The following is a 14,541-nucleotide window of genomic DNA, read 5'->3' as shown; positions in this document are numbered from 1 at the left end:
CTTCGTAGTGTCGCTTTTTCGTTTCATCGAGTCTCAAATCACTCCCAACGATTCTAAAGAAGTTTTCACTTCAAAAAAAATAAAGCGAATGAAATGCAAAATCGCGAGCTTAACATCCCATGACTTTATTTTGTCCACAATAATTTGTTACATTTCATCATCGCTGTCAGATGAAGAACATCCCTTTAGCAATTGTATTTTTGTGGCTATCATAGCTTTCGTCATATTTTCCTTGCTTCCGTCCATGCATACATATATGGTATATGTACATATATTGCTAAATTAGCTAATAACAAAGAAGTACAAGCATAAAACACAGAATATGCCTTCTATGCTTTCGATTTGTATTTGAGAATCTGCAGCAATGGTGGCTGTAGGCTGTGGTTCAGAAGTGGGGCAATGGCTATATCATTGGCCGATTCCTATTTAATTTATGACTTTAAATAAACTTTATAAATTTAATTTTAAATATTATTTATATCTACATTTTCCATTTTGATCCCCATTTTTATTTAAATTTAGAATTTTAACTCGATTCCAAATTTTAATTCGTGTTGATTTTTACTTTGCGATCAGCTATTTTTCTCACTTGCAAATTCTTACAAGTACAAATTTATCCAGTAAAAACTAACAACTACCACTCAAAATTAAATGCCATTTTGCGCTCTCAATTTCCCCTACTTTGCAGGTGTTTTGGATAAATGAACACCGAAGCTTGATAATTTATAAGAATTGTTGTTGCCGTTCCCATATGGCATTGCAACTTGTGTAGTATTTATTTACTTTATTTTACATTACATTTTACATTAAATTTTCAAATTTTCTACAGTGTCGAATAGTGTTAGCAATTCTTGCTCCTTTTTCTTGATACGCCCTTTAATATCTGTTATGGATTCAGTTTTCGGCACACCTTTATTTAGTATTTCGTCCATAGAGCTGATGAGTCTGGAAAAAGAGAGATAAATAATAAAATGCAATTCCTATTTCTTTCTCAACATAGGGAAACATTACTTCTTTTAAAGTCTTCGTATACATAGAGCGATAATATTTCTTGTCATAAGTATTTATTGAGTTACCCGTAGGCATTGTTCTACAATACTAAATCCTAAAATACTTGGAAAAATTATTCACAACTACTCACATGCAATTTTCAGTACCGTTAGTAACAGAATTCAACTAACAAAGAATAAACCCGGACAGTCATTAAAAAGACAAAAATTGGGTGTGCAATTTTGGGTACTATGGATATTTTATATCTTAGTTTTTTATAATTAATATTATTCAATAACTTTGGATATGTTTCAAGAATACCGAATTAATAAGAAAAACATGGTACAAACATTTTATATTTCACATGGTTTGTAATGGCTTGTCAATCTCAGAAATCACAATATTACCAAGCCATTAACTGAATGTTCAAAAATATGCAATTTCTCCTCCCTTTGTTTTGTATTGGAAAGGAAACTGAGGTCGGACTTGTCAAAATCACGAAAAATAAAATAATTCAAAGCGTTGTTGTTGTTCTAGCGCTACCACCTTTAGTAAATTCGCTTTTACTTATGGTCTAACATTTAACGATAATTTTCCCTTCAGCAAGTTATCGATTCTTATTGATTTTTGTTTATTGTGCACGGTTAAAATATTAACCCTTGTGAAATACACTCGCAATGAACACAACCCTGTTTTTGTTTTGACTTATTCCAGAGAACGTTAAATATAGAGAATTCTCACGAGCTACGAATAGTGTGAATTGTCAAAAATGAAGTGAAACCGCGAACACTATTTCACCTCGCTTAACTCGACAGCGGGGAAGTTCGTAACAGAACTGATTACAGTGAATTATGTACAAGTACATTGGCTCTGCTCAGTTTTTGGTTTCTGTATGAAATCAAATTGACGAATGCCGACGGCATTTTGCAAGGCATTTGCTTGTGCATTTCTATGTTCCCTTGATAAACGAAAATTTATTCAATTTATATTTTCAAACAAATATAACCAAATAAAAAGACAACATTTAAAATCAAAGTAGCTTTAATGTTTGTTGTTTTAATTTTAAAAGACAAATCTAAACAAAATACATTATAAAACGACCTCACATTTTGTTGTGTGCGTTTTAGTGTAAATTTGATGAAAATGTTTACTAATTTTTCGAGTCGAAATTAATTTTAGACAAGAATTCAAAGAGCATATTGGTATATTGATGAATATATATGTATATCAATATATGTTTATATACATATATTTTGTTAGTTATATTTGTGCAAAAGTTCAATTGCATCTTCAATTCTTATAGTGTTACAAATGTATGTATGTGCACACGCACTGCAGCAACAATGACCTATCTCTCGACGCATTGCCTTATCATGTTTATGTATGTACATTTGAATATGCATTTTTGTTCCTTTGCCAAACGAAATTTTTTTAAATTTACATATGTATATTACAGGGAATAATTCATATATGTATGCATTTTATAGATAGTACAAAACTTTGAAATTTAAAATAAACAAAAGAAAACTTCAAAGAAACGTATTTGCATACATATATGGGACAACTAAGTTCTATTGCATCTTTAATAAATATAGTGTTGCACGCATATGTATGCACTGAAGCAACATGACCTACCTCACGAGCATCATGCAATAATTAGGGTGTAAATATTCGAATGATCGAATTCCTGCAAATGCTAAAACAACTTCTTCTGCATATGCATCGACGCATGTGCATGTGCGTATGTATATGCACACTTGATCCCTAACTATATCTATATATCAATCAATCGATCAAATCAAAAAATTCTGTATACAAAACGCTTCATTACATTTTCATTACCAGGCACACAGGAAGATGGCATATGCAAATATAAATATGTGAATTGAATTCAAGCAAAACACATATGCATGTACATACAACCGCACACACAGGGCACTCACTTTATTCTCAAAATGCGTATGTCGTTCAAAGCTAAAATTCTATGCCTAGCGACTACAAGAACAAAATGCAGTCTTAGGCGCAGGCGTAGCGGCCATCATTCTAGTTGACATAGCGCTGAACAGTCGCGGCGGCGCCGAACAGTTTCAACTCATCATCAAAAAATTCATTGATAAATTCGAGCTCATAGTTTTAAGAGCAAGTACTTTCATTCATAAAACGAGCCGCCCATATGCCAATTTTCTCGACAATTCGAAAATAGTCAATATTGGAATATTTCGCGTATTGAATTATTCCCTGTAATATACATATGTAAATTTAAAAAAATTTCGTTTGGCAAAGGAACAAAAATGCATATTCAAATGTACATACATAAACATGATAAAGCAATGCGTCGAGAGATAGGTCATTGTTGCTGCAGTGCGTGTGCACATACATACATTTGTAACACTATAAGAATTGAAGATGCAATTGAACTTTTGCACAAATATAACTAACAAAATATATGTATATAAACATATATTGATATACATATATATTCATCAATATACCAATATGCTCTTTGAATTCTTGTCTAAAATTAATTTCGACTCGAAAAATTAGTAAACATTTTCATCAAATTTACACTAAAACGCACACAACAAAATGTGAGGTCGTTTTATAATGTATTTTGTTTAGATTTGTCTTTTAAAATTAAAACAACAAACATTAAAGTTACTTTGATTTTAAATGTTGTCTTTTTATTTGGTTATATTTGTTTGAAAATATAAATTGAATAAATTTTCGTTTATCAAGGGAACATAGAAATGCACAAGCAAATGCCTTGCAAAATGCCGTCGGCATTCGTCAATTTGATTTCATACAGAAACCAAAAACTGAGCAGAGCCAATGTACTTGTACATAATTCACTGTAATCAGCTCTGTTACGAACTTCCCCGCTGTCGAGTTAAGCGAGGTGAAATAGTGTTCGCGGTTTCACTTCATTTTTGACAACTCACACTATTCGTAGCTCGTGAGAATTCTCTATATTTAACGTTCTCTGGAGCACATCATTGGCAGTCCAGAGATTGTGAAGAATCTCTTAAAAAGGAATATCAAGGCAATAAAAATTAAAATTACTTTTTTGTTCAACAAAGGCGCGGTGGAAAAAGCGCAGTGTTTAATTTCCTGCGCGTTTATGTGTAAATGTTAATTTCTGTGGTAATTATAATTGCGCTTATAAGGAGTTGTTTACAGCGGTTGCGAAGGCGTGACAGTCTGGATTCAGATTTTGCAATAACTGGACGGACCAGTGAAATTAAAATGAGTGTCAATTACATGGGGCAGCAACAACAAACTGATGTTGACAATGTGGGTTCGTCTATGCTAACTAGTGATGCTCTAAATGGCATTGGTGCAGTTTCCAGTGGCAGTATCATGTAAAGATACAAATAACTCGAAAGGAGTCAGATGTATATAAATAAATTGTCCATATTTCTATTATTTCCTCTTTAGTACTTTTAAACCTGACGACAACCAATGCACTCATGAAATCACAAATAATAATGTGAAAGTTATTTGCAGTCCCGGCACTCATGATCATGGATCTTCAAAAGTGAAATTAAAGAACATTGTGGATTACAAATGGGAGTTAAAAAACTATCCTGGTCATTTAATTGCTGTGCACATGGATGGAAAACACATTGCCTATGTCATTAACGGTATAAAATCAGTGGATTATTCATTAATTTGTAATATACATTTTATATCTTGTAAATATTACAGTTAATAACAAACTATCACGTGTTGAGGGTATGGTTCGTGTTGTTAAAGCTCAGACGGGACTTCGTGGCTTAATCAAGGGGATGTCGGGGGAAGTTCTCGATCTACAATTTGCACATATTGAAAAGGAGCGTATACTCGGTTCAATTGATATGAATTCTCTTTACATACATAAAATAGATCTTGTTGGTAACAACTTGCTATGCAATCTTATTGTGAAAATAGAAGATCCGTTGTCAAATTATTCTCCCAAATATGACAAGATATCTTGGTGCCCTTTTATTGATGTCCCCGGTGAGGATGATGAAGATAGCGAATTAATTGCGTGGGCGAGAGGTTCAGTGTTACAATGTTTCAATATAAATGTTATCGTAACTGAATATGGAAAGAGTGTATATATATACAAACTTATATCCACATAATTTACGATCTACAATTGTTAAACATTTTTAGGCGGGTGTTATACATCCGAATGATATTTCGACAGGCTATTTAAAAGTCTACAATGAACTGTGCACCATAAGCTGGGTAGCTTTATCTCCCGATGGTTCTACTTTGGGTGTAGGCAGTACTGATGGTGTTATACGTTTTTATCAAGTTTACATGCATGACAAGGAACCTCGGTGTTTACATCAATGGAATCCACATAATGGAAAACCTATATCATCTTTCTTTTTTCTAGACAATTTAACCAAAAATGTGTCTGAGTAAGTAATAATTGAAATTCTAACAGGTTTATCTTAAGCTGTGTAAATTATTAATACCTGAAATAAGAAAATAATAGATGTTTAAGACAGAAGCGACTTGAAGAAAAATCAATACAGCTATTGTTGTTGTTGTAGCAGCATAAACATTCCCCATACTTACATGCGGGGAATGCTGCTGGAGTGACAGTCCCTGCCCGGATATAAATCCGGGTCGTTTCGGTAACGTAGAACCGACTGTCGTGGAAACGTACAATACATCTATTCTTTTCTATTGCCTTAAACTCAATTAAATATCTGGTGGTAGGTTCAACATCAACTGAAAATATTGAATACCGCCTAGGATTTTTTGCAGATACATAAAATTGTATCAATTCCAACAATAAATGTTAGTGTTAAGAACATCGTAGATAAATGTAACCGATGAATTATTCTTCCACTCCAATAAATGCTACTGTTAAGAGTCTGCAATTTTATAAGTTTGCATCTTGAAGTATAAGGTTTATATTATATATAATTGAGTTAAAGGAATATAAAAGAATGCTGTATTGATTTTTCTTCAAGCCGCTTCTGTCTTAAAAATCTATTATTTTCTTATTACAGGTACTAATAAATTTTACTTATTAAGTTTTTATAATTTTTTTTGTTTTTGTTTTTGTATATATTGTAGCTAGTCAGTAAGAACTTCTCAACTGTGCTTGAATATTAAAAAGTTTTTTCATTTAAAGTTTACGAGATGCAGTGGTCTTTGCAACGCTCATACCATTGCTAATAGGGTTCTGCAAAACTTCTTGGAGATTGTTGATCTGAGGGTTATATTTGACGCTAAATTTACTTTTAATGATCATAAAAATTTTATTAATTCGAAGTCGTTATCTGCTTTCAAGTTTTTCCATATACATTTAAGTAACTGTTTACGGTTCTCGTTCGTTCTCACTTAGAATAAGCAGTTATCATTTTATAAACTTCGAGTGTGACTCATACTTTATTTGATAGTTTTCATTGGTAAATTAAAATATTTTCACAAAATATTCATGTTATGCTGCAAACACCGAGAGTTTTGTTAATATAGTTCATTATCTACCTCGTTTTATCTAAACTCGAGAGCCGCCAGAAATATGGCCAACTTGAATTGGCCACTACACGAAATTCAAATTCGTCGAGCAGCGGCGAAATTGATACATCAGTACTAGAAAGAACTTTATTTGGTGTTATAATTTCAAGTTTTTTAATATCTTTTTAGTTGACATCGAATCTTATTTCCATTTAGCGTAAGAGTACTTTGCAAATTTTCACCGCCCGAGAGCCTCTAAATATTTTGTTAATGGGCACAAAATTCTGTTTATTGTCTTAATCACTTAAACAAACAACACACTTAACCTATTCGCTTTGCATATAATTGGGATAATTTAATATGAATAGTTTTAAAGTTAACTTCAAAAATAAAAAGATATATGGAAGCCGCACAATTATGAGAGCCCCAATTACATGAAATAAAAGGGTGACAAAAACCTAATCAAAGCCTTGGGAAATGGTGCACTTTTAAAAGAGTTTCACAAACGAACAAAACGAAAAATGGACCAAATCTTTAGGTCGCTAGCCGGTAGCATTTGGGGCAAAGACAAAGAAACGTTGCTGGTGACATTTGGAGGTAGGGATACGCAGTGTACCAAGCTCCAGACCTGTCGAAATACAGCAATCAACAGATTAACATATACAACTAGCACATACATCTAATCTGCAAAACAAAAAATTATAATTTTCTGATTTGAAAATGAAAATATTTCAAAACGTTACTGCAAATTTGTTTTTTTTTTATAAGTAAGAAACATATATATATATATATATATATATATATATATAATTGGCGCTTACACCCTTTTTGGGTGTTTGGCCGAGCTCCTTCTCCTATTTGTGATGTTCGTCTTGTTGTTGTTCCACAAATGGAGGGACCTACAGTTTCAAGCCGACTCCGAACGGCAGATATTTTTATAAGCAGCTTTTTCATGGCAGAAATACACTCGGGGGGTTTGCCATTGCCTGTCGAGGGGCGACCGCTATTAGAAAAAACTTTTTCTAAATTTTGGAACCGAACCTACGTTCGCTCTGTGAATTCCGGATGGTAGTCACGAACATACTGAACCAAATTTGGCTATGAACAACGATTTTCAACACATACTTATCTCAGAGCCACATTGCAAGTCCGTTTGGAGTGAAAATATTTCTTTTATAATAAAATGCACTTAAATAAAAAAATTTTACCTGCTCTGATAATCATATCCTACTCTTTGCAGAACTTATTGGAAATATGCTATCACCGGCGCCGCTGATAATACTGAATTCAAAGTATGGGACTGCAGTACTTGGGAATGCCTGCAATCACTCTGCATTACCACAGCAACAGAAGAAAAAAAACCGTTGCGTTTTATTGCTGAAATCGATCGAACATCCTCGTATTTCGTTATATCAAGTTTAGATACACGCACATGTTATATCATGCAAATTGTAAATAACAGCAACAATATATCACTAACGAAAGGTTCTGATAATGAGAGTAACAACAATTTGGCGAATATCAGCATTAGTAGCAATAGTAGTATTGGCAGTTTCAAGTCTCTTTCGAAAAGTTCACCTTCGCTCGTATATATAAAAAGCATTTCAGAGTTCCCACTTAGCTCCGGGATTCTATCATTTTCAATTGTCGATGCTGCAGTGCGGCGTTATAAATGTGGCAACGATAATTATCTATGCGATGAGTTTGATGACTATGATGAGGAAACTAATTCCACATACTGCGTAGTGGTGCGAATGTTTATTGTGCAATCGAAGAGTATGCAGGAGTGCCGCATACTATATCAACCATCTGTTACGGAAAATACGGACGTGCGAAGCACATTGTCTGATGAGAGCGGAGAAGTAATTGCTTCTAAAGATTCATCCTTACTAGATAGCGTAGTAAGCTGCATTGGAAGTGGTGGGAGTGATATTATCAAGGGTGGTGTTATTGGAATTGCAAACAGTTTGAACTCGAATAAATTATCACATTCACATATTAAATCGGAAGACGTAAATGAGGAACGCGTAAAACAAGAAAAAAACAGTAAAACCAATTCTTTGGAATCATTACTCGGTATTGCGACGGCCCCATCTGTTAGTGTCGCTAATCAAATGACCGTGCAAACAGCAACCATTTCTTCTTCAGTTGTCACAGTGGCAGCTACGGCATCCGCTATACCAGCAGCGGTGTCCGCTGAACTAAATGATGTTCGATCGCGCACTGCTTCTCCCCAAACAAGCAATAAAAGCTTCACACAAGTAAATCTTATGACACCGGATGCATTTAGCTCCACATTAAGTGGTAAGATATTTAGTTTTTTATAAAGTTTTGTAATTCTCTTTAATACTAAGGGCTGTACAGTTTAAACAGTTTTAATTTAATTGCAGATAAAAACACGAATGACTGTGTCAGTTCTGAAGTGTTAAACACAATTTTAATGTTGGCCAGTGTAGCGGGACAAACATCGGCACCAAAAACAGAAACTATAAATATTTTGAATTTGGTAAATAATAAAATAATTGAAGATCAAGAACATCAAAAATTGCAATTGAAACAGTCTTTAGACCCGCAGAAGAAATTTATCGGTAATTCGAATTATTTTCTTGAGAACATATGCATGTACACATATTTGAACCCTGTAATTTCCAATTTGGTAGCTATTGAAAACAATGTCGGCCGTAATTTGAACAATCTGGCTAGTGGTGGATCAAGCCCCAGTCGGGAAGTACAGGAAATCATGTCACTACAAGAGCATGACAGTGGCGATGATGAGTTACGCGACAAAACTGCTACTAATATCAAGGAGAAGGTGGATAATTCACCAGCAGCCCAAATGGATGAACAAGGTTTAAATTCAATGAGACATTTTGTGTTCAAAGTGCTGTAATAACTATTTCTTGTAAGTAGGATCGGATGTGTCTGCTTCCACATGCCATTCCACCAGCAGCATCCCGAATTGGCCAAAAGTCCCGGAGATGCACAAATCTGCTACCAAACATTCAACTGAGCTTCAGAATGCGGCAAATTTAATTTCACAAGCAGTAAGCGCTTCTTCGGGGAATAATCTCAATAACAGTCATGTTGCTCCAAATCTTATAAGTATTAACAGCAGCAGTAATGGGAATCTTCAAGGTATGGGAGGTAGCAGCAACACGGAATTCTCGGAATTAAATGGGAAAATAAGTCAATTAATTGGTAGGCTTTAATAACTAACTCGTTTTCATGGTCTAAATATCAATTGTTTGCTTAATAGACCTAGTAAAGGCGCAATCAATGCAAATTAACAATCTTCAAGCAGAAGTGGCCAGTATGAAGAAAGCAAATCCAATGGCATCTACAAAGATTATGTCTGAATTCTCATTTAAATTAGAAATGCAGTTGTCAAAGCTGCTGGAACAGTATCTTAAACGTTACGAAAATGAGCACAAGGAGAAATTAGCAGCTTTTATGGCCGGACGGTATTTCGAACCAATTAATTAAAACCCAAACTTTATTCCAATAATATTATTTTCATCAATAGGGATCAGCAAAATAGAGAATTACGGGAAAGTTTAATTCAAATTCTGAATCAATATATTTTAACACATCTTGGGGAAGTCGTATCCAAGGTGATAAATGTGGAAATTCAGCGACAATTAGCACCAATGCTGTCAGCGAAAATTGAACACTTGCAACAACAAATACAATTAGATGTCGCTCAGAAACTAACAGCTTTTGACCTTATGCTTAAGGAAAATATTTCACAAGTTTGCAAGAGCAAGGTATATCACAGTAGAATACTTCGATTTGCAAATACTTTACATCTAAATTTGCTTCTAGAACATAATTGACACTTTTGGAAAATCCGTTTTGGTTGGGGTTCAAGGTAGTCTGCAGGCAGCATTTATTGAATCGATGTCTAGCACTTTGATACCGGCTTACGAGAAGTCATCACAAAATATGTTTAAACAACTACATGACGCTTTTTCTGTTGGAATCAAAGAATGTATGTAGGATATATTAAATAGCGTTATTATGATTTTTTAATATGTTAAATGTATCGTTTCATTTGAAACAGTTATGGTACAGTTCGATAATTATCTGCAACATTTGCAACCTATGCAGGACTCCACAGAAGAGGTTCTTAATAAGTTCTCCGGCTTTCGTCAACATTTGGACTCAATACTAATTAAGCATCGGAATTCGGTGACAGAAACAATGCTTGAGACACGTAAAGACGTGAAAAGCCTAGAGATTCTACTTTCGCGACAAATTCAAGAAACTCTTCGCACTGAGGTAACGGATTTGATTCAGTGACAATGTAAGAATATAACACACGTTTATGATCTTTAAAGATGCGAAGGTGTTTTGAGAATCAAACTGTTGCGTTACGCTCCCAAACCAACACTCCGGCTCCCATGTTTGACATGAAAGACACTATAAAATTACTACTCCATCAAAACCAAATCAACAAAGCATTTCATCAGGCTTTGTTGGCAAATGATTTAAATTTGGTGGAGTTTACCTTAAGGAATGCCGACCATGCTACGGTCTTCACACCCGATTGCTGCTTGGAGCAGAAAGTGTTATTATCGCTGATTCAACAAATCTCGGCCGACATGAGTAATCACAATGAAGTAAAACAAAAGTAGGTTTAAACTTTTTTGTTACAGATTTAAAAGAAATTATTTGCTGTTTTTTAATTATTTAGCTACTTAGCCGATGCTCTACTAGCTATTAACCCGATGGATCCCATTACGCGTGAACATGCACCAAAAGTACTGCAAGAACTATTTCGTAATTGCAAAATGTTTTTGGTAAACCATTCCAAGAGCCCGCAGTGTAGCAATGTGCGTATGTTAATGAAGGCCGTTCAAGCATATATGGACCAAATTTAATATATGATTGGACAGAGCGTAAAACTATTATATTAATGCTAGTAACTAAAAGAGAGAGAGAGAGAGTATTGGTTCTGCACTGTTTTAGTGTAGGTTGACTAAATGACTAAATCTGCTTATGGCAGTAGATACACAAAAAATAAGTGGAGGAGGAACTCAAACTGCCTTGGCTGAATGCTTCAGTCCGTCCAACGATGATCAATGATTTTCTAAATCCTTAGTCAATTAGTTGGTACCCTCAAGGAGAAGTTTTATGATTTTTGCCTGAAGGAATTTATTTTTGTAATTTCGTGGCAAGGAATTTTACTTTGTAATTAGAACAAATTACTAAAAAAAAAAACGTTAATTCATTGAACGCAAAAAATGGATGTTTTATTCATTGGACAAGCGGTCAACTTATACTTTACCGATCCTTTTTATAATAATATAACTTAAAGAAATTGAAGGCATTTTGCAGCTGCTAGAAAAAGCGTTTGGAAAGGCGAATACACCGTTGGCTTGCGAGATTATTTTCATTTGCATGTCATGTTATGTCACACGACGCCCTCCACTCTTCAACGACACTTCGAAATGCTGCCTTTAATCATCAATCCACATTTCAATTCATGACAATCAAAACCACTGATTTGAACAAATTAGAACCATCTGAAATGTGGATTTTGCACAGAATCCCAAAAATAAAATGGACAAACAGAGAATGACAAATGCGAACGTACTGCAAAGAATTCGGTAAAACCGAGAATTGCACATAAGCAATAAAAGACGAAAAGCTGCATCCTTCTTGAAAAATCCTAGGTTGGCTAACTCGTCCAAACATTTATGTAGCTGACGGTAATACTATTTTTTGGCAAATTTTATTCATTAACTTCATTGACAGTAAACACAAATGAACGGTCAAATCCTTTTTCGAAGAAGCAGCGCCAAAGATGAGCCTTAACTGGACGTTTAACAGTTCGTTGAAGTTGTCGATTATCAGCAGAACACCAAGGCCGACGTATGCAACTATTCGCTCAAAAGAAAGATTTTAACACTGCTTCCAATCGTTTTTCATGCGCGGAACTCATTTTCTAAAAACAACAATTCCTCACAAAACTAACAAATTGCACAACGCGTATTGCGAAAAAGATACACCAATTCAGCAGCATTTAAATTTTTTTATTTAGGAACTCTAAGCTTGGTTTTGGTTATAGAACATAAATAGTCAAAGCTAAGCACTAAACATAGATGGATAGCGAAAGCAAGGATACCCACGAGCACAAAGGAGGGACCATTTGCAGAAGTACCTCCCTGCAATTGATATGAGTAACTGGCGGAAGCTCGGAAAAGTCCAAAGCAATTGGCGCAGTTTTTTTTGGCCTCGGCTCAAACTGACAAGAAGAAGAAGAAGTGTGTTAGATCTAGTCATACAGCGAATCTAACCATAGTCCCCACTCACGGAGATATCACACTCACGAGATATCTAAAACTAACGTGGTTTTACAATCAGTTATTTTTAAATTAATTTGTGCTCCCAAAGACTGAAGCATTATTCAGTTCTTTAGACAGTATACAGACAGACCGTTAACGACATCCATCGGGAGACCCTTACCACCTTCCTAAGCTCCCGACCCCCGAATGCCGTTATCGGAGTCCAACCACCACCCATCGCAGATGAAGAGCTCCAGCTTCCCCGAGGGTCCCGCGTAATCTTGGCACAATTACGTTCTGGATACTGTAGCAGGTTAAACTCCTACCTATCCAGAATCGACCCCGACATACTAAATATACGTCCAGCATGTGAAGGCTCCCCGCACGACACTAACCACCTTTTCACATGCCCCAACAAATCCACTCATCTAACACCCCTCTCCCTCTGGACCCAACCCGCCGAAACAGCCAGTTTCCTGGGCCTACCGTTAGATGAGCTAGACGAAGACGACCGGTAATTACACTACACTGACAGGGCGAAGATACTGTTACAACAACAACAACAACATTCAGTTCTTCCATAGGCCTGAGTATTCGCTTGCAATATATCATATGTACGAGTATTTGGTTTAGTTTAAAAAAAATTTAAAGAATGTCGCTTTGATGCCTGAACTACCAGTTCACCCTTTAATAAGCGAAAGATAATAATAATTTATATTCGTTCTCCGAACTCCCACATCGGCAGCAAACCCGCAAATAGAAGTTTCCCCGAAGTATTTTATGCTGTTGCAAGAAAAAAAACAAAGTTACATTTTATTTGCTCAAATCTGATAACTTCGTTGCCTTTTTAAGTGCTTTTTGAACTAAAATTTCTATGAACAATAATTTCCTCCACTCACTTCTTATCCACTTCAATGTTTAGTTTCGGTTTGCGTGAACGTCTGGTGACCGCAGACTTCTCAAGGAATTCCTTTAAATCGGTCAAATGCGCTTCCTGCTTCTCTGAGTGGCCCTCGAATTTTCTTTGCGCCTTCAGCAGCAATTTCTTGCGTGCCTCAGTGCGCTGCTGCTCGATATCTGCCATGACGCTTGCCGTTGGGTGTAACAATTTAATATCGCCAATGATTAGATCGTGATTGAGTATTTCCGGTTCGTTTGTCTGTATGCCAATATCTGCATGATTTAGCTGTTCCATATGCTCGGTTTTTTTGCTGGGACCTTCGGCAAGTTTTGCCACTATTGCAGCTGCTTCCCTCTTTTGCCATTGACGTGCGGTGGCACGCGCCGCAGTATTGCTCGGTATGCCTCGGATCACTTTACGGCCATCACCGTGTGCTGTTATGGTCGATGCTTGTGCCCTTATGAGGCCCGACTGAATTTGGCTGCTGTGCACTCGTCCGGATGCGGTTGCCGATAGTGGAGTTGGCTTGCGTTCGGTGAATCTCGATCGCATTTGTGGTCTACTAAGTGAGCCAACGACTCTAGTTTCGCCAGCTATTGAATTTACGCGACTCGCAGATCGCTGTGCCAATGCTGTTGTGGTCGTGGTTGTGGTTATGGCTGATGTTGGCCTATGCGTCATAGAATTTCGGACAATAATATTTTTCGTTTTACTGCTGCTCGCAAACATTTTTCGAATTTGGAATTTTCTCGTTTTAAAAGCGATTGAAACTCACACGATAATTAAATAATTTTCAAAAATTAAAGAAATATACAATTGCTTTGGAGTTTAAAGAAAAACTTCATGACTTATTTTCAACTGAAGTGGAAAAATGTAAACTGAAAGAAAAAACAGAGAATAGAT

The 14,541-nt window shown here is 35.6% G+C and overlaps 2 protein-coding genes across 3 annotated transcripts; one reads left to right on the top strand and one right to left on the bottom strand.

Annotated features, from left to right (window-relative positions):
- Positions 1–743: 743 nt before the first annotated feature.
- LOC128866240 (uncharacterized) lies at positions 744–14,514 on the bottom strand. The gene is made up of 2 exons (XM_054106818.1): positions 13,637–14,514; positions 744–945 (listed from the first exon to the last, which is right to left on the bottom strand). Exons 1-2 carry the CDS (start codon positions 14,365–14,367, stop codon positions 807–809), a joined length of 870 nt encoding a protein of 289 aa, XP_053962793.1. The 5' UTR covers positions 14,368–14,514; the 3' UTR covers positions 744–806.
- Positions 3,966–11,706, top strand: LOC128866239 (enhancer of mRNA-decapping protein 4 homolog). 2 transcript variants are annotated; one of them, XM_054106817.1, is made up of 15 exons: positions 3,966–4,112; positions 4,168–4,349; positions 4,426–4,631; positions 4,696–5,084; positions 5,146–5,399; positions 7,691–8,754; positions 8,841–9,038; positions 9,111–9,299; positions 9,361–9,648; positions 9,707–9,911; positions 9,974–10,214; positions 10,273–10,438; positions 10,511–10,728; positions 10,788–11,080; positions 11,144–11,705. In XM_054106817.1, the coding sequence occupies exons 2-15, from the start codon at positions 4,234–4,236 to the stop codon at positions 11,328–11,330; spliced, it is 4,014 nt and encodes a 1,337-aa protein (XP_053962792.1). In that variant the 5' UTR covers positions 3,966–4,112; positions 4,168–4,233; the 3' UTR covers positions 11,331–11,705. The 2 variants fall into 2 exon arrangements, with proteins under 2 accessions (XP_053962792.1, XP_053962791.1); XM_054106816.1 differs by having other exon boundaries at positions 3,966–4,349; positions 11,144–11,706.
- Positions 14,515–14,541: the final 27 nt, after the last annotated feature.

The sequence above is a fragment of the Anastrepha ludens genome, chromosome 6 (genome assembly GCF_028408465.1).
Source record: "Anastrepha ludens isolate Willacy chromosome 6, idAnaLude1.1, whole genome shotgun sequence".
Classification (NCBI taxonomy): Eukaryota; Metazoa; Arthropoda; class Insecta; order Diptera; family Tephritidae; genus Anastrepha; species Anastrepha ludens.
This window is presented reverse-complemented; position numbering and strand designations above follow the sequence as displayed.

What these genes read in the sequence shown, in the direction of transcription:
- LOC128866239 (XM_054106816.1), top strand. Translation starts at nt 4,117, where the DNA reads ATGTTAATTTCTGTGGTAATTATAATTGCGCTTATAAGGAGTTGTTTA. An exon ending in AGCCCAAATGGATGAACAAG is followed by an intron (nt 9,300 to 9,360) that starts GTTTAAATTCAA and finishes TCTTGTAAGTAG; the next exon opens with GATCGGATGTGTCTGCTTCC. An exon ending in TTCTGTTGGAATCAAAGAAT is followed by an intron (nt 10,439 to 10,510) that starts GTATGTAGGATA and finishes CATTTGAAACAG; the next exon opens with TTATGGTACAGTTCGATAAT.
- LOC128866240 (XM_054106818.1), bottom strand. Translation starts at nt 14,367, where the DNA reads ATGTTTGCGAGCAGCAGTAAAACGAAAAATATTATTGTCCGAAATTCT. An exon ending in AACATTGAAGTGGATAAGAA is followed by an intron (nt 946 to 13,636) that starts GTGAGTGGAGGA and finishes CTCTTTTTCCAG; the next exon opens with ACTCATCAGCTCTATGGACG.